The following is a 24,072-nucleotide window of genomic DNA, read 5'->3' on the forward strand; positions in this document are numbered from 1 at the left end:
TGGCTGTTTCTACTTCCCAACTGTGAGAACAGGGCTGCCGTCGCTGGCACTGTCTGTTGGGTAGGCCAGGCAGAGGTCATAGCTGGGGTCATCCGCCTGTGGTTTGGGAGGGAGAAACAGAATGTTCCCGGTACTCGGGGCTGTAACAGTAACAATATGAAGCAGATTCTCGGCATATCAGACAGACACACCCGTGTCTAAATCTAAGAACAACAGAGCATTCGGAATGAAAACGAATGCCTGGTGAGTCACTGACCATTTTAGAGAACCTGATCTTTCATTTTTTGGGGGTGCAGAGGCACTGAGTACCCTCAACAGGTCCAGATTGTAGGTAGAAGGAATGCCCCGTGGATGTCAACCTTCTGATGCTTCCTCCTTTTCCAGCCCTGACAAGGCTGCCTTTTATGCCGCCAGTGGCTGAGAGGTCACCTGTCCAGGGTCCTCTTCCTCACTGGGCACCTCAGGTGATGAGGAAGTATGTCTCAGATGATGAGGGCAGGGCCTTGGCGTTGTTATGGCACATTTGAACCTTCTTGTTAGAAACAAAGATGAGTCATCTCAGTGTCACTCAGAGAAACACACAAAGGGAAAGTGTCTTGGCAAGGAAATTCATTTTTCAAAGGGCATCTGCCAGGACACAAACTAGGCTAGCAACACACCAAGGCCAACACGGCTCATGTCTTTTATCCCTGACATAGGTTATGACTATGTCTTATCCCATCAGAGGATTCTTCCTTCCTTCCTTCCTTCCTTCCTTCCTTCCTTCCTTCCTTCCTTCCTTCCTTCTTTCTTTCTTTCTTTCTTTGGTTTTTCGGGACAGGGTTTCTCTGCGGCTTTGGAGGCTGTCCTGGAACCAGCTCTTGTAGACCATGCTGGCCTCGAACTCACAGAGATCTGCCTGCCTCTGCCTCCCGAGTGCTGGGATTAAAGGTGTGCGCCAACACCGCCCGGCTCCATTGGAGGATTCTTGACCTCACAGTTTGATGCAATTGGCGAATCTGCAGAGCGGGACGAGAAGGTTTAGAAAATATGAATCCTTGCCAGGCTGACGACCTTTGATTTAAAAACAGAAAGTCAGAGTAACTGCCTATGAATTAAAAAGCTAAACAAACAATCTGAAAGAAACAGATGCCCCTGGAGGGAGACCTCTCAGCCAAAGAGTATGTGCCCTCCAGAGCACTAACTATGTGCTGGGTAGGGACCACCCATCAGTGTCTCAGTATGACACCAGGTGCACCAGGTGCTAGGATCCCAGGCTTTAACCTGGTCCTCTCTCCTGAGCTGGCTCCTGCATCCTGTCGTCCCCCCACCCCCCACCTCCCTCCCACACCTCTTATTGGCATTCACTCAATGGGTGACACCCCATTTCCCAGCTGGTGCTGCCTGACTAATTCCAGGTAATTGGACTGTCTGAGAGAGATTTGGATGGGAAGTGGCAATTCTCCTCACTCAGCTGCTCATCTTGCCAGCAAGATGGTTTTAATTGTCCCACCTGGTGGCATCAAACATCCTGACCACCTGGCCCTGGTGAACCTGCTGTCAGGGTTGAGCTGGACTGTTTGGCCAGCTTAGTTGGAGGAGAATCTTTCTCCTCTTTGCAGGGACCTCAGTGGAAGGCACGTGGTGAATTGCCCCCACACGATGAGGGTGCTGATCCCCTTTCCCAGGGACGGAGACGGAAGAGCCATCTTTGATTGATGTGTGTCTAGCTCACATGGGACCCTTGGTTGAGTCAGCAACCCCTCATCATTGATCAGTGAAAATGGGGGAAAAGGCAAGTGTGAGGCATAGGCCTGTCTGGCTTGCTCCCTTTTCTTCTGAGGTCTTTCCTTTATTCTCCTGTCCCTTGCGAGGTCATATGCAGAAAGGTATGGGCAGCAGAGCGGCGAGGGTAGGAGTGGGGTGGAGAGTGAGCACACATATATGTACATGCTCACGCACACGTACACACGTGTCTCGTTGCTGTGAACTCTTAGGTAGGCCAGGATCTGCTCGTCCTGGCATCTCTGACAGTGCGTCCGAATGTGAGGAAGGACAGCAGTTTCTAGAATGTTCTCATAGGAAAGGGACCGATGCTTCTTGTGGTTAAGAGCAGTATTTGGGGAAAGGCACTTAGGGGTCCTGATTGGGGAACGCTTGAGTTGGGGAAGGAGAGAGAGGAGGGGGAAAGGAAGAACCAAGGGCATCCCGTCTGCATGCTCTGGTTTCTTTTGGCTTTATGATCCTGGAGTGGTTCTGTTGACCAGGGTCGGTGACAGCAGTCTCCAGTAGACAGTGTCAGTGCAGAGAATATGGTTTGAGCTGTGGCACAAGCAAGGGTGATGTGAGCATGATTGTCCTTGCCCCGTTCTGTCCTTGATCTGGGTGTCACCAGACAGAGTCTGCCTAAGGAGCTGCCACAGGTAGGCAGGGCTCAGAGTAAGGAGGAGGGTGATGTAGGATGGTGTCAGCGGAGGCTGGCAGGCCTGCCCTCAGGCTTGAGGGTTTACTTCCTGTCCACCAAAACAAGTCACACCTGGCCACCAGGCGAGGCCACATATCCCCAGCCTCTCTACTGTGGGTGGGGACAGCTTTGCACCAACCTATCTGTTTGCTGTAGGCTGACAATACTAGTGACCCATATTCAGGAAGGAGTAAGGTCCCAGGGTAGAGGGAAGGTCATGTCTGTGGGGCCTCAGGACAGTATCCTCTGCTGTTCTGAAGTGTGCGGCTTATTTCACTGGAGAATAGGGTGGAGCCCCCACAGCCCCATGAAGGAAGCCATTCCTATTATCCAGGGCCCATGGCCACTCTACCTTGGATACCTGAGTGGTTGGTGGTTGGAGTTATACTCTGCCCCTGCCAGGAGAGACCTAGGCGCCATCTTTAAGTAGGGTGAGATGACCTCAGCATCCTGCATATTGGAATTTCATAAGAAGTAGGCTGTCCCCCTTATCTGTAACTGACAGGGAAGCTGTGGATTGTACAGGTGCCTCAATGTTGGATAGGGTGTCTTGTCCTTCCCTGTTCTGCATCTCACTGGTGCCTGGTCAAGGCTGGTGGTTTTAGGCCTGTCTGAGCTGCCCGGGCCTCCGGATGGTCACTAGTGATAGGGAGTTAGACAGAACTGCCCCAGGAAGCCGACCAGGTCAGCTGGCTTTTCCCCGAGGTTCTATGCCCTCCTTAGTCCGATTTCTAGGCTGTCACCAACCATCTCAACCTGAACCCAGGGACAGAACAGCGATCGATTAGCGATGCCTGCCATGCTCCATGAGGACAGGCCATGGTTTATCTTGATCACATCAGATCTCCAAGGGAAAGGTCCCCTGGCCTAGGCGGCCTGCCAAGGCCAAGGCCCCTGGGCTGACCCTTCATTTCCCAGCAGCAATGTTGGCAGGATGTTGGGGGATGCGGAGAGCCTCCAGCTGCTGTGTCACTCCATTCCCCTTGGCTGCTCAAACAGGGGAGGGGTCTCGCCTGAGGTCACATGGGGACTTGGTAGTACTTGGTATTTATTACCCCTGGCTGTACCCTACCCCCAGCTCCCTAAGCAGGTCCTGCTCATACGGTCGGCTCCTCTGGGATTTCTGAGGGAAGCCAGCTGTGTGGGCACTTGGGACAGCAGCACATTCAAGGCCTGTGGATTCATTCTTGCTCCTTCTGACTCTGGCAGGCACCGACGCTGTTCTGCTCGTGCGGAGTGCCCACAACTCTGCGTATTGGCTCGTGTGATTCAGGGGGTTGGTCTAGACGCCAGAGCATGGAGAAGGAACAGGCCCCACGGGGCCAAGGATCATCCCCAGGAGGACTGAAGCGGCTGTGGGGAGGTGGATGAGAACCGTTCCTTTTCAGAAGCTGCTGTGTGCTTCATGTGAGCTTCATGGGGCTCCCATGACACTTGGGGCCGTTTGGAGCTGTGAGGGGCACCATTGGGGCTTGGAGAGTCTAGCTGAAGCCAAGAGCCTGGGCCCCATGGTCAAGGACCTTGGGCACACCCGAGTGTGAAACTGTCCGCTGGGACTGTCTTGACTGTTAATTTGTGTAGGCGGTCCTAGCCCACTATGGGGGGGGGCCCTTTCCCTTGTCCTTCATCTGTGTGAGAGTGAGGAAAGCTGGCTGAGCATACCAGGCATGCAGCATGGCTGCCCGTTTTCCTCTGCTCTTGACTTGAATGTGATGTGACCGGCTGCCTGAGTTCCTGCCTTGACTTCCCCTCAGTAACGGGCTGTGACCTGGAATGATATGACACTGTAAGCCCAGTCATCTGTTTCCTCCCCGAAGTTGCTTTGATTGGGGGTTGTTTTTGTTTTGTTTTTTAACCACAGCCACGGGGGGGGGAGGAGGAGACAAAAGCTAGAGCATTTTCGAAGTCAGAGTGGTTGCAGGGCTGGGCCTACCTGAGGGGGTGGATGCCCTGTGTATGTTTTCCTTTCCCTACCAAATTTCTGCCTGCCGGAGGCTTCCTCACCAGAAGAGAATCTGAAAACTGGAGACGGCCTTCGGTGTACCAGATGCTGAGAAGTAACATTCCTTGGTTATCAGCTGAAGCTCCGCCCCAGGCTTCCCCAGACAGGGCAGGGCAGAGCAGGGCCCTATTTCTGAACGGCCCCTGGCCCCTGACGTCAGCATGTCTTCCTCTCCCTGTGGGGCTTCAGACACAGGCCACAGGGGACTTGGGGGTCAGTTGGAGTCTTGCCCTTTTGGCTCTGGCCCCAGGAGGCTCTGAGTCAGCTGTAGCCCACTTCCCTTATCTCTGTGCCTGCTGGGCCTTGGCAGAGGTCAGAGATCACTGTCAAGGGTATGGCAGTGGCCTTGCCTTATTGTCCCAATCTTCCAAGTCCCGTTAAAGGTGGCAGAGGCCCTCTCATACTTCCAGCCTTAATTTCACTGAAGATCCCGGTGGTTGGTCCTAGCCCGGCCCGGCAGTCACTGAACTCCTGCATCACCAGACTCTGCCCTCACCTGGCTCGCCTCCGCTTTGCAGAGCCCTGGTGTCCTCTGCTCAGGCTGCCACGGGGTTATTCTACTTAAAGCAGGACCACAGTGCCATTGCTCCCCATCGCCTCCTTTGCCGATTGTGTGGAAGTGCATGGTTTGCCCCCATTTGTCAGATGAGGTCACTGAGCCTAGGAACTTGGATCCCCAACTCCCGGAAGTCTGATCCCAACCTGGACATCTGCGCTCAAAGTGAGAATATTAGACCAGCTTCCTCCCGCCTTCTGCTGTAGCCACTCTGGCTCCCCCAGGCCAAAGCTGCTCTCTGTTGCCTTCATGGTGTGGCACTGGCCTGCTCCTCCGACACAAGAGAATTGTCTGGGGGTGTGGCTGTGGGGTTAGGCACACCATGCAGCCCACTGTGGGGACTGGGCGGAATGTCAGCTGAGGAGACCGATCCATGACCCGTCTGTGGGCTTGTTTTGACAGTTGGGGCTGTTTAGTATGAGAGCTGTTTTTAATAAGTAAGACTCCAGGGTTTCAAGGCCTTCCTGCCAATTAGAATGTGGCTACCCAGGTGCCTGTTTAAATAATTAAGCAGTTGTCATCCCCCAGGCTTTTGGTGTGCCTTTCAAGTCTGCTTGGCTGCCTTTTCCCTGGCAAATGGTGCCAGAGGGGCTGCGGCTCAGTCGTGTTCCCCAGGTATGGTCTCCGGATTTTGACATCCCTGCTACCTCTGTTGTTGTCCAGCTCAGGCTTCTAGCCCACATGTCTGCGGAGGGCAGAGCTGACCCTGAGGGTGGTTCATGGCAGTTCCTTCTTCCTGTGGTCTGAGGAAGTTTCACGGTCCCATGTGGGAGGCCTGACCAAGGCCCACAAGTCATGTTGTCTACAACATGTGGGACTAGGTGGCTAGTCTGTACTCATCCCAGCACGGAAAGGGTGGCCTTGTAGGATCCTGCACATGGGGATGGTTGCATCTCCTTGAGGGAGGGGTAGACGCTGGACTCCAGGCTGAGGCCGGCAGCGCTCACTGGCTGAGTCACTTTGAAGGATACAGACTCAAGGTACAGCCTTATCCTTTCTCAGTATTGCACAGCCAGGCCACCCATGGGGAGGCCACTACACTATAACCTGGTGAGATGCATACAGCCTCCAGGTCACTGTACACACCCTCCCTGAGTGTCCTAGGGAAGTGCTGCTGTCTCAAGCCTTGTCACAGGCACCTGGAATGACCACAGAGCCTGGAGAACAAATTCTGGGTCCCACGTTTGTGAGACGGACTGATAAACCTAGCCGCACCAAAGCCAGGTTCTGATCCGAGGCTCTGGCGCCTCTGCGGCCGCATTTGTTTCCAATGCTACACTTTTCTGCAAGTCCCACATGGGAAGAAACAGCAGGGTACAGGAGCACCTGGAGGTCAAAGGTCTCTAGGTACTTGTGAGGGGGTCTGGGTAGTCCTACAAGCTGCGTCAGGAGAAGGTTCCTAGTAACTGGAGCTGGTGCTCACAGGGGCTCCAGGGGCTGCCAGGCCTGAGGCTTGAGACCCAGCGGAGTGAGCTTGTATGGTGAGCTGGTCAAAAGTGGGGGAGGGGGGGCTACACCACCCCATAAAGGATGCTAAGGATGCTCAAAGGTTGTGTTACTCGGATGAGAGCTTTTCCTGATTCATCTCAGTGTAAACAACTGTGCTTAAGGGTGGCTCAGATGGGCAGGGCCAGGAAATTCAGATCTCTCACTCTCAGGGGCCTAGCCCTTGGCTTCTGCCTCCAGAACCCCCGCCCCTAGAACGAAGCAGGCAGAGACAGTGGGCTGTGGCCTGTCCCCAGTGCTCACTTGTGTGTGGTGGAGTCAAGGGCAGAGTCTTGGCTCTGGGTCAAGGGTGTCTGCAGATGCCAGTTTGGGAAGCTGTACACTTGCCTAACTCACGGAGGTGAGAAAGGCTGCCCTAATCTGGGCTAGAGGAACCCTTGGGAAGGGAAGGTCCCATCAAGTGGAATATTCCCAGGCTGGTTCTGGGTACTGGAAAAGGAGCAAGGGGGCGGGTGGAGGGAGAGTTCTGGCCACAAGAGCAGCTCTGTGTCTTCTCCTGGGTCTGAAATGTCCAAGCTCAGTGCCCCCTGTGAATTGTTCTCATAAAGCCCATTGTCTCAGGTCCTGCTGTCTTCTCCTGGCTCTAGGAACAAGGGAGTTACCTGACTTTCCCCCTCTGATGGTGGTACCAGCACCACAGCCTGCTGCGGAAGGGGGGAGCTGCTTCTGGGGTCCTGACTCCGGCTACTAACAACCAGCCGCACATTCAGGCTCTGTGTGGAGGCACTGGAGGAAGTCACTGTTCAGAAACCGCTAAGCCCCAGCTGCTCTTGGGGCTGTGACAAGTGGCCAGTGGCCAGCTTCAACAAGTGCCCTGTGCATACCTTAGAAGGGGAGGGGACAATAGAGGAAAGGGGGGAGGATGGACTTGCTGAAAGCAAGGATTGAATTTCATTTTGGGTTTGGGCTTGGGTGGCCCCTTATTTGTCTTCTTAAGTCTCTTTCTTCTGGCCGGAGACACTTTTGTGCTGTTAGATGTGGCCCCTGGGGTGCAGTAGCTGGATCTGTGGATACATGGGCAGCTCCACGAGGCAGGAGGGTCAGGAACGGGGCGGGGGGGGGGGACAGAGGGGGTGTGTTTGGCGGTTGGGGGTGGCTGGTGCTGAGGAATGCTGGGCCGGGATTAGCTGCTGTGCAGGAGGTTGGGCTGCTGTTGAGCCCGAGATGCTGGGGATTTCTTGCCTCCTGTGGTTTTCTTCCTGTGTGGGTATCCGCTGAATCCCCTTGCCGCTTCAGGGGAAACTTGGCTTCCCAGAAGTGGGCATGAGGAAGTGAGTGTTCGGGGAATGTTCTGATATGGAGAGAGGACCTCACCCACACTGGCAGATCTGGCTTGCTCTCTGCTTGTCTAGGTCAGGATCCCTGCAGTGTAGACTCAAGAGTGGCCTCTTTTGCTTTTTATTCCTTTTTAAACAATGGGGGGGGGGTGGCGAGAGCATGCAGAGGTCAGAGGAGAGTTGGACAGTTTGCAGGAGTCAGTTCTCTCCTGCTGTCAAAGTTAGGTCGCCAAGCTAGGAGGCAAGTGACTTTGTCTGCTGAGCCGTCACACAGGCCTCCCCCCCTTTTTAACAAACAGGAACAGATCAACACTACTGGCTAATAATGCCCAGGAGCTTTGGAAAACCAGGGCTGGGGAACACCGGGACTAGATGGAGGTTGGCGCCTGAAGACAGAGGGTGGGGTGCAGAGAGATTTCAGCTAGGATCTGCTTCCATCTCTCCTGTGCTGGCAGTCACGCCTGGAGTGTGGATTGGGAAACTTCCTCCTTCCTCCCAATTCTCTGTACCAGTGCGGCTCCCTAGGGCTAAGTCAGGCTGGTACATTTGCTCCCAAGAGCAGCCTCAGATTCTTGCTATTTCTCAAGTACTCTTTGAAAATGCCACGCCCCCCATCCTAGCCTGGGGTTGCTGCTTGCTATGGTTTCAAAGAGAAAGAATAGTGTGAGGACCTTTGATAACTGTGTACCCATCTGTCCACACGTCCATTCTCCCACATGTCTAGCTGTCTCTGAGTCTAGCTACTTCCTTTCTACCCGGATGTCCAGTTCTGCTCTGCTCTGTCCCAGCATCCATACTCCCACCCATGCATTTTCTCACCCATCTACCCGTCCTCCACCCATGCACCTGTGCAATCGTGGTGCTAACCACTTTGCTCTCGGATCTGGACCTGGGTAGAGAAGGAGTGGTCCAGTCAGCACGCACAAGGGTAGGGTTTGCATTGAGTCAAGGGAAACTGGGATTTAGGGGTGTGTGGGGTGGGTAGACCTCAGATGGAGGGTAGAACAATGCAAAGGTGGAAGCAGAGCCAACGTGGGGGTTACTGGAGAAGGGACTAGAAAGGGGGATGCTGGCACAGCGCTCCACACAGGCCGGATCCTAAACCTTCCGTAGCCCTGATAGGCCGGCTCGCCTGCTGGTCCCACCCAGGCAAGTCGCCTGCCTTTGTTTGGCTGTGGCAGAAATTAATTGGATTTGTAGCTTTGTTCTCTAGTGCTTTGTGGCCCCAGCTAGAGACGCTCCAATAAAAGTAGTAAAGGTTTATGGGCAGCAGTGTAATTCTCTCACCTTTAACAGGCCTGTTTTAGCTCCTTGGGTAGGGCAGGTGGAGGAAATGGCAAAGGAGAAATTCCGGGTGGCCACATATCCGAGATTGTTAAGGAACTCAGAGGTTGGAACATAAGACATCGATGCCTAGCATCAAGTCAGTGCCTCCTGCTCCCCTCTCTCCTGCTCTTTCTCCTCCTCCTAATTCGTGTGTGTGGATGTCCGACGACAGTCTTGGGGGCTGTTCCTGGCCTCCCACCGTGTTTGAGGCAGGGTCTCTTGTTCACCACTGCATACACGAGGCTAGCTGGACTGTGAGCTTCCAGTGAGTCCTGATTCCCCGTAATCGTTCTGGGATTATAGATGTGTACCACCCCCCCCAACACATATGCCCGCATGTGAAACACACACACACACACACACACACACACACACACACACACACACACACACACACAGAGCAGTTATTTCTCTGCGTGATGGTTAGGGTAGGCTCCAGGGACGGGAGTGGTTGTTCTGAATGCCTGGCCACTCCCCAGCAGTAGCGCAGGCCTTTTCCCATACCCACGCTGGGTTGAGAGTTTGCACGGGGTCGTGTCCTGCAGTACTTGCTACTGTTCCTCTGCATTCAGCATCAAAAGGTGCATCCTGGCCCTTTCCCACCGTGTCATTTTATGCACGCCACACTTTCATAGGATTTAATGGGGCTTTAAAACTTTTCATTTATATTACATATGAGGGGGACTTTTAATCATAAGTAAGAATTTATGATGATTGTCTGAATTTGGTTTCTGTGACCAAGTATCTGAGAGAAACAACTGTGGGGAGGAAGGGTTGGTTTGGGATCGTGGTTTTGCCACTTTCAGCCCATTGTGGTAGAGAGAGGGGGCATGGTGGAGCAGAGTGGAGAGACAGAGAGACATAGAGGAGAAGATGTAACACAGAGAGAAACAGAGACACATACATACACAGAGTCACACAGAGAGAATATGCCTGTGCCGCAGACTCTCTTCCCTTTCTCTCAATATTACTCCATCCAGCTCCCAGATGTGGGATGACACCATCCACATTCAGACACACCTGGGGTCTGCTTCCCTTCTTCTAGATGATTCTGTAATAAGTCTGGTCGAGTTAGCACTCAGGATTAACCACGGCCATATTTCATCTCTTATGTTATGGAGCAACATCACCCTTATTTGAAAAAGTATACCGAGACATTATATGCTATTCCCCAATCATGTACTCTCTATGATGTATTTTGTATCAGTTAAAAATAAATATTCTACCAGGCAGAGTGGCGCACGCCTTTAATCCCATAACTCGGGAGGTAGAGGCAGGTGGATCTCAGTGAGGCCTCCCCCAACTCCCAGTACATAATTTAAAAATAAAAAATTAGACATTTAGAAAGAGCAACCTGGCAGACACAGCAGTTAATCTGAGGGAAGATGACTGCTGTGTGGATGGGGGCCGTGAGATTTGAGCTAGGCCAGGGCTTGTGATGGAGTCTCCTGGAGAGGTGGCCCATCACTGCTAAATCATCCTACACCGAAATTGTCAGCCTTACCCCAGGCAAGGAGGGGATCCCAGCCTGTGTGGTTATCCAAGGCCAGTCCCCAGCTGGGCCTCCGGTTTGTAGCAGATTCCTGCTGGAACATGCACCTGGGGCCTCAAGGCGATGCCTGACTTAATTAAAGGGGCACCTTTGTCTCCTGGAGATGAGTGGATTAGGCCTGTGGCTTTTGAAGGTGCTGGCTGCCTCTTCTTGTCTTTGATCTGCCTCCCCCTTGGCCCTTTGGATCCTCCAGGGGAGTGGCCTGTGCTGCACTCCTGCGGGGCAGTCTGGGCTCTCCTCCTCCTTTCAGGGTCTCCTCTTGCTTGTGTGTTGAGGACAGGGCAGCAGGTGGAGAGGGGCATCGTTGTTTCTGCTACTTGTAGGTTCTTGGACTGGCCTAGTGTTAAATTGACATAAAGCGGATGAGAGAAACAGTGTTTACCCCCCCTTACCCCCCCCCCTTCAAGCAAAGCAATTTTAGTTTGGAACACATGTGCAGGTATCTCACAGAAAACATGAGGTTATTAGATAAGGGGTCTATGGTCAGCGCTTGTACAACCATCCTGAGCTTTAAGAAGTGAGTGGGTGGGGCCAGGAAGGGTCTGAGGAGTGTCTGGAGAATAAAACCACATTGCTTCCCTGATGGAGTCCTCAGGTGGCTGGAGTTGCCTCAGAGGTCTGTTTGCTCAAACCAGCCTCGTTGCTCATCTACATTTCCTTTCTAAGTATGAGTTCACTGTAAAATGAGTGCTGTTGTTGCCACTGTGTAACTCTTGGGAAATGCGGACAAATGCCTGCTATTATTATTATTATTATTAGTAGTAGTGGTGGTGGTGGTAGTGGTAGTGGTAGTAGTCGTAGTATATGCCAATGGACAACTTGCAGGAGCTGTCTCTCTTTTCTCCATTTGGGCTGTGGGGATTGAATTAAGGTTGTCAGGCTTGGTGGCAAATGCCTTTACCTTCTGTGCCATCTCTCTAGCCTGTTACTACATATGCAACATTGGGGAGGGGCCTTGTAAATCTGTTACGCTTTGGAAACTTCCTGTCAGTTACTTTTATTTTGTTTTGTTCACTTCCTGGGCTTTGCATGTTTCCTTAATTTCCTTAGTGGCAGGAGCCCACTTCCTCTCTAAGAAGGAGTATTTCTATTCAGAAGAAATAGATACACGTAGTCTTTTATCTCATCCAGTTGGAGGAGGTCAAGAGCATTTCCTGCCTTGGCTAATTCTATCTCTTTTAGCTCAAAGTAACCAGTATGTCAAAAGAGGAGTATTTTGGCGTGGCATGTTCTGGACTCCTCAGTGTCTTCTCCATATCTCTGGTACTGAGTGCATACAGTTCTTTCCTCAGACTGGTATTCCTCCCCCCCCCCGGCGGCCATCTCCATGCTTGGCATGTGTGTTTCAGCTAAGACACATGTACACACTCCTGGGCCACAGGCCGTGCAGGGGCTGTGGGGAGTGGGCACTTGCATGGCCTGAAGCTTTGTGGGCATTCTCCGCGTGCCCACATCTCCTCGGCCTTTCCCATCAATAGAGACGCTCCCTAGAGGCTCACCCCACTCTTTTGCCCTCGGAGATGGGCAGAGCTTGTACAACCATCCTGAGCTTTAAGGTCTGTGTCTTGGGGACATAGAGTGAGCAGAGATGCCAGGCATCGCCCAATCACAGCCTGGTGAGATTTTCATGGGAAAAAAAGTAATAAAACATCTCAAGTTGAGATAAGTGAAGGACTCGCAGCCAGCTGTCTCATGGGATGTGAAAAGCTTTTAGTTGCGCATGTGCTGGTCTGGAAGAGCGGGTGCTGGCTGGTGCCTCGGCTGGGATGGGCTCTGCCCCTGGGAGGTGGGAGCCATTGAATGCTGAAGCCCAGAGAAGTGATGAGGCCAGCCCGTGTCTTACCCACAAGCTTTAGCTGCTTGGTGGGGTGTGAACTGTGGGGGCCAGGGCTGAAGCAGGAGCCCTTCAAGGAGACATTAGGATGACTAATTTGATGACAGGGCACTCACTATAAAGCCCTGGTTTCCTGGAAGGAGGCGGCGGCAGTGGTGGTGGCTGGGAGAATTCTTGGGATCTGACTGTATGGAGCTTCTTGTCACTCTCCCCAAATGCAGTTTTGCTTGGTGGGGGTTGCCAAAGTGGAGATGGTGTCATGGCGATGGCTGTAAGATGAAGCCCCCCCACCTCCCCACCCCCCTCCAGCAGGGACTGGAGCCTCTCACTGACAAGGTGTAGGTCAGCTTAGGAGACTGTCAATAGGGAGGCTGCTGTTAATGGGGTTGTGATATGGTGATTTAAAGGCTGTGGTGGTGGCACATGCCTGGGGGGGGGTTCACAGCTGTTCAGTGGTGCCTTTCAGGGTCATAACTCCACACAGCTCCTGCTCCCAAAGTGCTGTCCTTGGAGGGCACAGGGCAGCGCACCCTTATGGATGGGTAGCCATGATGGGTTGGAGCTCCGTAGGACCTTTCCTATCTTCCCTGGGCCCCAATGGGTAACAGCTCTTGTCCTCTGAAGAGCAGTAGGTACATGGCAGCTTTTTAGACTCCCCTCCTGGGGGGACTGGGACTGGCCACTTGCCTACCCTGTGCTGTAGCTCAAGGTATCTGGGGGGGGGCAGCTTGTACTTTTTTATAGGACGCCTCCCCAGAGTATGCCGGCCGTGTAGATGACAGCTGCGCGGTGACCGAGGACGAAAGCCCTTGGACCAAATCCTTCACATGCCTATGGGCTGTTGAGGCTTGGAGACCTAGACAAGGGCTGGCTTACCCATGGCCCAGGGGCTGCTCCTCTGAGCCCGCCAACTTCGAGGGCTGGGTCTGTCGTGCAGAATGGGTGGAGGGGGGCTAACGAGCCCAGCTGCTCCTGCGTCAAGTCAGGTGGGGCCCAGGGTGGATTGTGGGCAGGTCCCTACGGTGGCCGGGGTACAGAGATCCGCCGTTCTCATTTTTGCCTTCTCTCTCCAGGCCTTTTCCCTCGGAGGAGACAGCTGAGAACGATGACGATGTATACCGGAGCCTGGAGGAGCTGGCCGAGTAAGTAGAGGAAGGACGATGGGGAGGGCACGGGGAAAGGAGCCCCGGGCTCCACAGTCCCAAAAGCTGCGCTCAAGGCAGAGGCAGCGATGGCTGACCTGGTTGTGATGTGGGGGTTTCTGGGTGGCTGAGCTGCAGGCATCCTTGCTTGCTATGCACCCCCTGGCTTCTGCAAGGCTGCCCAGCTGCCAGGGTAATTGCCTTGGTGTTTGGTCATGGTTGGTGGCCTTCTTGGGGTGTTTCCTTCTGTGGAGCTGCTGGGAGTGGCACTGGGCAGCTGATGTGTCCTTGTGTTCCTCTTTCCTGGCCTTTGGGTACCACACTGGGTAGGCTCTAAGCAGTGGGGCTTGTGGCTCAGACTGTCTTACGGCCCCCTGCTTAGGGCGTGGCTTGCTGGGGAGAGCTGGTTCCTATCTCTTGGTGATCCATGCTGCTCAATTCCTGTGAGGATTCCCCCCCAGGCTCCCCCAACACTATTTACAGGCGGAGGTGGGTCATTTCCCCACAGGGATGACGGACCCTTTGGCCTAGCTCTGCAGCCTGCTGCGGTAATATGAGCGGGATCATGTGGCCAGTGTGGGACTACCCAGCTCTCTGTCAGGGAAGTAGCCCACTCTGAGCCTCACTGGGATAGAGAGAGGAGCCAGACACCTCATTCTGACAGGGAGGGGCCCAGGCTGGGAGGAGCTGGGTCTGCCCAGGACTTAGTTTGTTGTTGGCAGCCCCTGGCCTGTATGTCTGCTTTTCTCCCAAGTTTGGGGCTCCTTTGGGCCTCCTGGTAAACTGCTGTCCTCATTTTTACCACATATATTGCCATGTTCTGAGAAATACATTCCTTCTGTGGAGACTCTGGCCATCTCTCTCTCTCTATCCCATTGTCTCAGTGCTCAAGCTCAGAGAGGAATCAAACGTGATGAGACTAGCGTGTTCTGAGCACCTGCTGTTTAAGGCCCCATACTGGGGTTTTCTGTATTCACCCCTCCCCCCATCTGGGGTGTCTCTAGACATGGAGCATGGTGTGTTCGCAGAGTCTCTCTTTGATGTGTCTGAACTTGTGACATTGTGGTGTGACATTGTCATCTACAGAGTTAGTGCTCAAGAGGCCTTCCCTCCCAGTTCCAATGTCTGAATCAGGTTTATGGTTTGTCTTGGGCTGCATTCATACCTGGAACTCATCCATAGCTTAGCCTGTCTGTCCTAGGTTGGCAGTCCTGTCATGCAGTGCCGTGAGAGCTGGAGATTCCTCAACTGGAGGCAAAGGGGATTCCAAAATGGGTTGCCAGGAGGCCTGGAGTGCTCCCATGGGTGGGAAGCCCAGAGTTTCTTCAGACATCTCTGGAATCCTCCGTGGTTATAGGGAGTACATTAGGAGGGAAAAGGGTTCCATGGAAATCATCCAAGGCCTTGAGTCCTTTGCCTGCTGGGTCCTACTGTGACTGATCCATCCTCAGAGTTGGAGAGGGACTTAGAACACTCGGGTGCAGGCAGAGCACCATAGGGGTACAGAGGATGGGGGGGGGGCAGATTCAGGCTGGTGGGGACAGCACAAGGGAGGTCCCCAAGGGCTTGATGTCTCTGCCCTGAATTGCTGTCTGGAATATGTGCTGTGCTTATCCTAGCTGCCTTCGCTCTGGGAAGCCTTGAGTGTTCTACCCACAGCACCTGTGCCTCTATATACTATTTTAGAGACTTTAGGTGGTTAAATGTTTCAGATGTCTCCAGGAGACTAGAAGGGTCCTGAGGGTCAGGCCCTATGACTGGTGCATCTGGTGTGACATGAGTGGCCCTGTAAGGACTGCAGTATGGGCAGTGCTCGCTAGCTACTTCGTTTGTTTTTTGGTTTTTCGAGACAGGGTTTCTCTGTATTGTTTTGAAGGCTGTCCTGGAACTCGCTCTGTAGACCAGGCTGGCCTCAAACTCACAGAGATCCGCCTGCCTTTGCCTCTTGAGTGCTGGGATTAAAGGTGTGCGCCACCAATGCCCGGTTTGGCCATTCCCAGTTTTGACTCCAAGTCTATCATAACTTCTACTCCAAGTTGGGTGATCCTATAGAGGCTGAGGAACTCTGGACTAGTGCCAAGAGTTCTCCTGATGTCTCTCCTAAGTCTTCATTCTGTATCTTCGGGAAATGTCCCTCAGGTGGGCACAGCCTAGGACTTAGAAGGACAAGGATGCTGTAGGTCTTGTGTTTCTAGGGCTAGGTATGGAATGTCATGGCATTTCAGGTCCAGTGTGCTTACCAAACTGCTGTCCTGGAGGTAGCCTGTGTATCATGGTTTGTGGGATGAATTTCAGTTTCAAGGACTCACATGTGGTGACTCTGGGCTGGAACCTGAGTACCCACCTCTCTCTTCCCCCGCCCCTTCTGGTTTGCCGCTGGTCTATCCAGAACAAGCTGGAACTGCTCTCATAGGAGTGCAAGTTGGAGAACATGCAACCTCGCTCAGCTGAAAGCTGCTCCTAGGTGACATTCACCCTGAGCCTCCTTAGTCCTTAACTTTGCAGTTACTGCAAACCTGGACTGTAAATTACAGGGAAGGAGGGTGAGTCTGAATCTCTTAAGTTGCAGTTTGGTCCCAGTGGTTCAGGTTTAATAAATTTCCTATGCTTTTTCCCCTTTCTCCTCCTTTCCTTGGAAGGCAGATTTCCTGGTACCCGTCTGTGTTTGCCCATTACACAAGCACATTGCCTGGGGAGGGCGTGAGGCAGCAGCTGGACACAGTGTCATCTTGTGGGAGCAGCTGCCTGTTGGGGGGGAACATTTTAGAGTATAAGGGACTTAATCCTCAGTAGTGATCACATTGCGTGTCTACAGGGCCCTTTCAGCCACCCTGGCCCAGACACTGCAGCTTGTGGTGGTGGTGGTGATGGTGGTGGGTGTTAAGCACTGGTCCCTCGATAGACCAGACCTGGAGCTCCAAGGAGACAGCCCCAGGGATGGTCTGTTGAGGGACCATTGCATGCAGCGAATCAGCCATGCCTTTGTTCAGTTGCTGCCTAGTTGCTGAGCCTTGTCTGTCTGTCTAGCTAGGGCCAGACCTTTGATGTGAAAGTCAGATGGCAGATGGGTCACAAGGGACAGGCAGGCTGCCTCTGTGTCCCTGGCTGAGGAATCCTGGAACTCCATGTAGCACCTGTCTGTCTTGGAGGCTTTACAGTCCCACAGCACATAGGCTAGCCTGAACAGAGCCACCTTCTGTCTCATCTGCTTGGGCCATTCAGGCCGAGCCCTAGCACTGTCATTTCCTGCTTATGTGGCCTTGGCAGGTTGCTTGCTTCGATGCACCTCAGTTTCCCTCTTTGTAACACATGACATCAGTACCTGCACAGTGGGTCTGCTGGGAAGACAGCATCCCTGGCAGGTGTGGAGTGAACTACAGGGCACTCACGGGCACCATGAGCCCCTGCGGGCTCCCACCCAATCTGCCCCCTGCCCGAGACCGTCTCCCTCCCTGGCTTCTAAGTGGCCGTGGCAGCGCTGTGTGGAGGAAAACAAACATGGGTTATATATGCCTGACTGCTGGGTTCCTAGTAGCCACATCAGAAGCGCAAGAGGAAACAGGTGAAGTTAATCTGAAGAATGTATTTTATTTGAACTGATTGACCCAGAATGTTTTCCACAGAACAGCTGCCAACAAGAAATTGCATTTTCAGTCAGTCCCCTGGCTGGGCATATAGCTTGTGATTGGCCCAGATCTGTTTGTTACATGACAACCGTGCATGGCCCTGAGCCACTGGGCTGGGGTAGGAGCTGTGGTCTCAGATGCCTGTCTGGGAGCTTGAGCAGAAAGAACCCCACACTCGAGGAGCACTGGAAAAGCTCTCAGCTCCCTCTTCAAATCGTTAAGTGATGTGTGATCAAGCAGTCAGAGCAGCTGGCTGAGCCGACCAACACAGAACACTGCCACTTAAAAATGTCGTTATTAAGCAAAATAAGCCCAAAAGGAAAGGCCTTGCTTTTCAGTAGCTCTAAAATGGGTACCTGCATTTGCATAATGGCTTGCCTCTGGAAGTGTCCGATCCCACCTCTCAGACCTGCCCCCCCCCCCCAGTCCACTTCTGCAGGACTGGTGGCCGCTTTGTACAGAGGTGTGTACAAAGAGCAGTGTGTACATGTGAGGTGCAGCAGCCAGGACCCTGGGGTGGCAAAGGTCTGGCTTTGTGACATTGTCTTCCTCTTGCCTTTCGGGGCTGTCTGTGCCCCGGTGACGTGGCTGGGGCATTTCCAGGAAAGCAAGGGTGTGCATCCCCATCGGGCTGTGTAACTCTCCTGGCAGTGCTCGGTTACTGCCTCAAGTGTCTTGGTTTCCTCCGAGGGCCTCAGTTTCTCTGTCTCCGCTCTGAAACCTGCACAGATGTCCCTTTGAGGTCACAGACTCAACAGTCTGTCACAGCAGAGCCTGCTTTGTGCTGGCTCTGGCTTCATTGCCCCCTGAGGTGAATTAGTTTTCAGCCTTAAACAAATGGGCTCGTGCCAACCAGGGACTGTAACTTTTCTGTTATGTTACATATTTTATTGTGTAGCTGCATATTTTATTGCCTTAGAAAACAGCTTTGCAAAGTAATTCTTAAGGTATGTAAATGAAGGAGGTTTGGAGCCCTTCTGTGCCCTGGGGGAAGTTGAGGCACAGAGGTGGTGGCAGGGATGGCAGTGACTACCACCTGACCCCAGAAAGCGCCAAGCCTTGGTCATTCTGCAGTGCTCTTTAACAGCAGAGAGCAAGGGCTGTATCCCTGTGGGACCCTCATTCAAGTGGAAGCCCATCTCTATCCCAGCCCATGGTCCTGCTCAACACTGTCAGAGAAAGTTTAAAATCTGTCTTCAGAGTTTTCAAGTTCAGTGCTGCTCATCGAGGCCTGTGTGTGCAGGATCCCTGGCTGTGCAGAGCCTGGGGTGAGCTGGGAGACATACGTCTGGGATGTTCACCGCAAGTAACTTTTCCCCGAGAGGTGAACTTTAAAGTAGACTGCACAGAAAAGACCCAGTGAGGGCAGGCACAAAAAGCCAGGCATAGTGGGTCACACCTGTAATGCTGGCACTTTGGAAGCTGAGATGGGAGAATCAGGCGTCAAGGGCTCGCCTGGGCTTCGTGAGACTTTATTCTTCCAAACAACAGCAAAATGTCTCCCAGCCCCCTTAGAAAGCATCCGTGCCCATACACCCCATAGAAAGAGTGGACACCAACCTGTTACAGTCTGAGAAGGGCTGACAGTAAGACCTCCTCCCAGAGCAGAGGCGGGAACAGCGCCCTACCCCTCATTTCAAGTTCCTCAGGCTCATGGCTGAGGTGATGGGTGGAGAGCAGGCTGCGGGCTAGAGGGCAGGGTAGGCTGCTCTTACAGGCAGGCCTTTGTGCTGGGGCTCACAGTGTGAAGGTGCAGCCTTGTCCTATGGGCTTGTTGCCTAAAGCCAAGACTCTGGGCTTCTTAAGTGAGTGTCAGCCAGGGATTGAAAGGCCCTCTCCCTGTCTTGACAAAGCTCCCCTGTCTGGTCCTCCAGCATTGCTGTGGATGGAGCTGCCTCCCAAGTGTCTCTTGGTGTCCCCTTGTGCAAGGTGGCCTTCTCTTTGGTGCAGGAGTTCACTGACATCCTGTCTTGGGCTTCTTGTTCCCAGTGTGAGTTCTGGTCACAGGGACTGGCTGAATGGAGACATGAAACCAGTGGCCATGGACTGCATCTCTGCCATGTGATGCCTGTCTTCCGGGATGGCCCTGAGCTTTGCCGCTGTAGGAGACAGGGCTCTGAGAGGTTGAAGGCACCTGCCCAGGGCCCCCCTGTTTTGAAGGGCAGAGCCGAGGTTAGAATCTATGTCTGGCTAGTTGCCCCACCACCCCAAGTGCTGCCTGGCAGAGTCTGCCTTGGTGCTGGTGCACCGTAGGCACCCATATAGACCTGAGACTGGCACCCTGCTCCTGAACTGGTTCCCTGTCACCGCGTCATCTAGGTGTATCTGCTCCGGACACACCCCTCCAGGCGGGGAGGAAAGCACTTCCTAGATGTGTCCAGGATTTTTATTTTGTTGTTTTGAAATGGAGTCCTATCTTGTACTCTAGCCTGGGCTGCCCTGGAACTCTCTGCAATCCTCCTGCCCCAGTCTTCCAAGGGCATGAATCATAGGCATGTGCTACTGTGCTTAGCTTTTTAAAAATATGTGTTTTATTAGTATGCATTAATTATGTATAGTGGGTTTCACCGTGATGTTTTCATACACAGACACGATAGAATTCGGTTATATCCATACCTCCCCCCATTCCTGCTAATCCCTCTCCACACAATTGTACCACTCTGCATTCATGTCTGTATACATGTGTGTATGATGTGTGCGCATGCGTGTGCATTAGGCTCCTGGACCACAGCATACCTGTGGAGGTCCGAGGACGATTGTAGGGAGAGATCTTGCTAGGCACCTGTGGCGCTGACCCTGCCTGTTTGGGCGTGGTCACAGTGCATATGTGGGGTGTGGGATAAAGACCTGGGGAGAGGCAGCTCCTTCTCTTTCGGGGTTCCGGTCGGGTTTCGGAAAGCAGCAGAGAGACTGTCGGAGTGCTGATCTTGGGTTATTTCATGTAAATGGTTTCTCCCTAATAAAACAACATACGGCATCCAATTCCCGTGTATGTTAATATTCCTCTTTCAGACAATCTTAGGCCATGGTCTTCACCTTCTACTTCGACAGGGCTTCCTTCTTTTTTGCTGCTTCCACTGGTAGGGAAGGGCTGGCCAGTGAGCTTCCAGGGGTTCTCCTGTCTGCCTCCTGCATCTCCACAAGAGCACTGGGATTACAGAAGCACTTGCTACCATGTCCAGCCTTCACACGGCTTCTGGAGATTTGAACTCGGGTCCTTACACTTGTGCAGCCTCCCTTTCTGTCTCTCTCTTTTGGTGACTGCCTTAGGTTTTCTGTTGCTGTGAAGAGACACCATGACCGCAGCAACTCTTATAAAGGGCTGGCTTGCAGTTTCAGAGGCTTAGTCCACCATCGCCATGAGCGGGCAGACATGGTGCTCGAGAGGTAGCCGGGAGGTCTACATCTTCATTCGAAGGCAGTTGGATGTGAACCGTGACACTGGGCATAGCTTGAGCAAAGGGGACCTCAAAGCCCACCCCCACGGTGACACACTTCCTCCAACAAGGCTACTCCGACAAAGCCACACTTCCTGATAGTGCCACTCCCTGTCAGTTTATGGGGGCCAAGTACATTCAAACTACCTCAGTGACCCAGTGAGTTTCATTAGTGTTGTTGCTTACAAGAACATGATCACCTTACCAGTGGCTACCCAAACCAAAGAAAATGTATCCCACTGTTATGGTGGAAGCTTCACCCCAGCCTCTGGCATCCAAACACCCAAAGAGTCTGGGATGTTATGGTGGGGATTCCATCGAAGCTCCCTTCCCATATCTCCCTCCAAACCCTGCTGAATCTCAGAAGCCCACCAAATAATGACCCCCTCCCCCAGAGATGCTCAAGACCACTCCCACAGGGTATTTTACCCCCCCCCAGAAAATAAACGTGTGGTTTTTCCGGTCTCTCTTTCCCATCTCCCTTCTGGGGTGCTAGCAGGCCATCTGGGAGCCTTGCACCTATTAAACATGAGTTTTTCTAATTTGGTCTGATTTGGTCTGATTTGGATTGCTGCATGGCAGAGAGGCTTATTGGGGTGCAGGGACTTTTCACCCGCTGTAACAACCGTCTGTTGGCATGCCTTCTGAGGACTCTGCAGGGTCTGCTGAATTGCGTGCCAGGTCAGCCACTGCTGAGTTTTGGGCAGGGGTTTAGGGAGAGTCCGGGTGTAGTTTCTATCTTACTTGGGAGCTTAGGGCCAGCTGTTCTGTCTCTGTGGTCACCTGTGAGTCTAGCCCAGCCCTGCTGTCTGGCCAGCTGCCCAATTCCTTCATCTGTGAAGAGGACGGCAGGTTAGGTTAGGTTAGGGACTTAGAAATGTTTCCCATCTCATACTTGCCTGTACTGGTGGGCTGGTAGCCCCTTCCCCTCCTGTGTGCCTCCTCCAGTGGGATCCTCTCAGTGAGTGGGAGTGCAGTGAGTGGGCTTCCCTGAGCCCAGCACTGCAGGATCTCTGTGCTAGAGAAAGCAAGGGGCCTTCCTGCTGTGTGGACGCAGGCTCCCTGTTATCCCGCCCGCTCTGACTAACCACTCAGATACACAGACAGGGCACAAGATCTCACAGGACCAGGCTAGCCAGGGCCTTTCCTGTCAGAGGCAGCCAGAAAAGGGAGTTTTAAAGCCATGTGTGTTTATGCTGTCATTTTCCTGCAGGCAGCAGAGAGCTTTGTCCTGTCTAACAGGGCCTTCCAAATCCAACGGTGTCTTTTAGAAACCCTGAGAGATGAAGACTTGGCTTTCCTGATGTCGTGTCTCTTGTATTTAGCACAGATGTGGCACCAGAAGCATATAAGAGAGACGCTGCAAAATGAGTAAGCAGGCCACACACGTTCCAACTGTAGAAGTTCAGTGATGCATTCGGCGTCTTTTGTATTGACCGCCAAACTCCTACTCATTCTACAAAACCCAGTCCTGACGTCACCTCCAAGAAGCCATCCACAGCCCTGCCGTACCAAAAGGATGCCTTCTCCTGGTGTTTGTCCAGAGCGCCAAGTGACCTTGACACTGAGTTTTCATTGTTTTTCTACAACACTCTCCTGATAGAGAGTGCTCCCTGTGGGTCCTTTGTAAGGAGCAGAGCAGGCAGGTCACTTCCCTGAGCCCAACAGAGTGTTAGAAGAGCCAGGACCAGCAAGATGGCTCAGTAGATAAAGGTGCTTGCAGCCAAGCCTGACAACCTGTGTTCAATTCCCAGGACCTACCAGGTAGAAGGAGAGAACTGATCCCTTCAAGTTGTCCTCTGGTCTTCACACGTGTGCCCTGGCACTCATCTCCACCTAGAGGGGGGTGGGGACAGGACACAGGGCTATGGGAGTTCAGAATATTGTAGTCTTGGTGTGAAGGAACCATGCGTGTCCCCTGCACTGCCCCCTGAAGGCTTCCATGCCATTTCAGCCTTGACAACATAGGTGGGGGCTCTGTCTTCCATTTTGCTGTTGAAAATTAGAACTTCAGGAGGGGAAGTGCCTTGCTGGGGGCCACATAGTCTAGGCCATGTGACAGGGAGGAACTGAAACCCTGGACCATCTGTCCGGGGCCTAGGATGTCCCTGTGGGAATAGCCCTTGTGACCCAGTACCTCCTGTTTGCTTGCTCATTCATTCATTCATTCATTCATTCATTCATTCATTTGTCGATGTTTCTAGGCTCTTCTGTTGCTTAGAAAGAATTCCCAGAAAAGAGGCAACTGTCTCTCTCTCTCTCTCTCTCTCTCTCTCTCTCTCTCTCTCTCTCTCTCTCTCTCTCTCTCTCTGTCTCTCTCTCTCTCTCTCTCTGTCTGTCTCTCTCTCTCTCTCTGTCTCTCTCTCTCTCTCTGTCTCTCTCTCTCTCTGTCTCTCTGTCTCTCTGTCTCTGTCTCTGTCTCTCTCTCTCTCTCTCTCTCTCTCTCTCTCTCTCTCTCTCTCTCTCTCTCTCTCTCTGTGTGTCTGTGTGTGTTGGAGGGTGGGGGTGGGGCAGAGCCCCAGAAGACTTGTAGTCAAGTGGGTCTGGCCAGGTAGTTCCTGGCTTCTACCTGTAGGCAGAGTGTTCCTCCAGCAGAGAGTGATTAAAGGTGTCTGGGGTCCTTGTCCGTCCATATGTCCTCCCAAACAAACGATCCCATACACAGCAGCCACTCTCTGCTGCCTGTGTCCTGAGATGAACTGTAGTCTGGTGTGGGCCGAGGTTTGAAAAAAAAAAAACCCTCACATCTCCTTTGGTTTCCTAGTAACAAGTTCATGGTGGCTTGTCACAGGCTTGCCTGCCAGCCTCATGCCCGGGGCTGAGCTCACAGTGTGTGCCAAGCCTGTCAGCACGATGTTTATGTCCCCTGTAAACACCCAGTGCCTGAGGCAGAGGGCAGTTGCTCATTTCCCCCTCGATTTGCAGGGTGAGGGAGCTGGGCCTCTTAGCAGCTGCCTTGTTGAAAGCCAGGGTAGTAGATCAGCCACCATGCAGGCTAGGGAGACTGTGGGCTGCAGGGTTGGGGCAGGAAGTGGGAGGGGGACACTTTGGACCCCTTCTGGAAGAGTTCGGGCCATTGCAAGTGGAGTCATTGTTGGGATGGTAGCATCTGTCAGTGCAGCTGGCTTCAGAAGCCACAGGAGGGAGAGGGTGAGACAGGAGGAGGCCGGGGCAGGTAAGGGGCAACTGTGCCTCCACACCACGTGGCCAGCTGTGTCTAATTGTCATATTCCTGCCACTGTATGAGGCGGTCCCTCCCCGCACATATGTTCCTGTGCTTTCTGGTGGCAGCTGGACCAGGAAGGGTGATTCCTGCAACCCTAGGAGGCCAGTGCAGCCCCAAGTTCCTGGGTTTCCATGGTCTAGCTTTT

At 53.1% G+C, this 24,072-nt stretch overlaps 1 protein-coding gene across 6 annotated transcripts in view; it reads left to right on the forward strand.

Moving 5' to 3' along the window:
* Positions 1-24,072, forward strand: part of Vav2 (vav guanine nucleotide exchange factor 2) — a 163,719-nt gene that overhangs the window by 91,613 nt on the left and 48,034 nt on the right. For all 6 annotated transcript variants that reach the window (XM_040745160.1, XM_040745161.1, XM_040745163.1 and 3 more), the window contains exon 4: positions 13,570-13,638. In XM_040745160.1, the coding sequence (XP_040601094.1) occupies positions 13,570-13,638 (69 nt within the window). The remainder of the gene's footprint in view (positions 1-13,569; positions 13,639-24,072) is intronic.

The sequence above is a fragment of the Mesocricetus auratus genome, unplaced genomic scaffold, assembly GCF_017639785.1.
Source record: "Mesocricetus auratus isolate SY011 unplaced genomic scaffold, BCM_Maur_2.0 Super-Scaffold_100004, whole genome shotgun sequence".
Classification (NCBI taxonomy): Eukaryota; Metazoa; Chordata; class Mammalia; order Rodentia; family Cricetidae; genus Mesocricetus; species Mesocricetus auratus.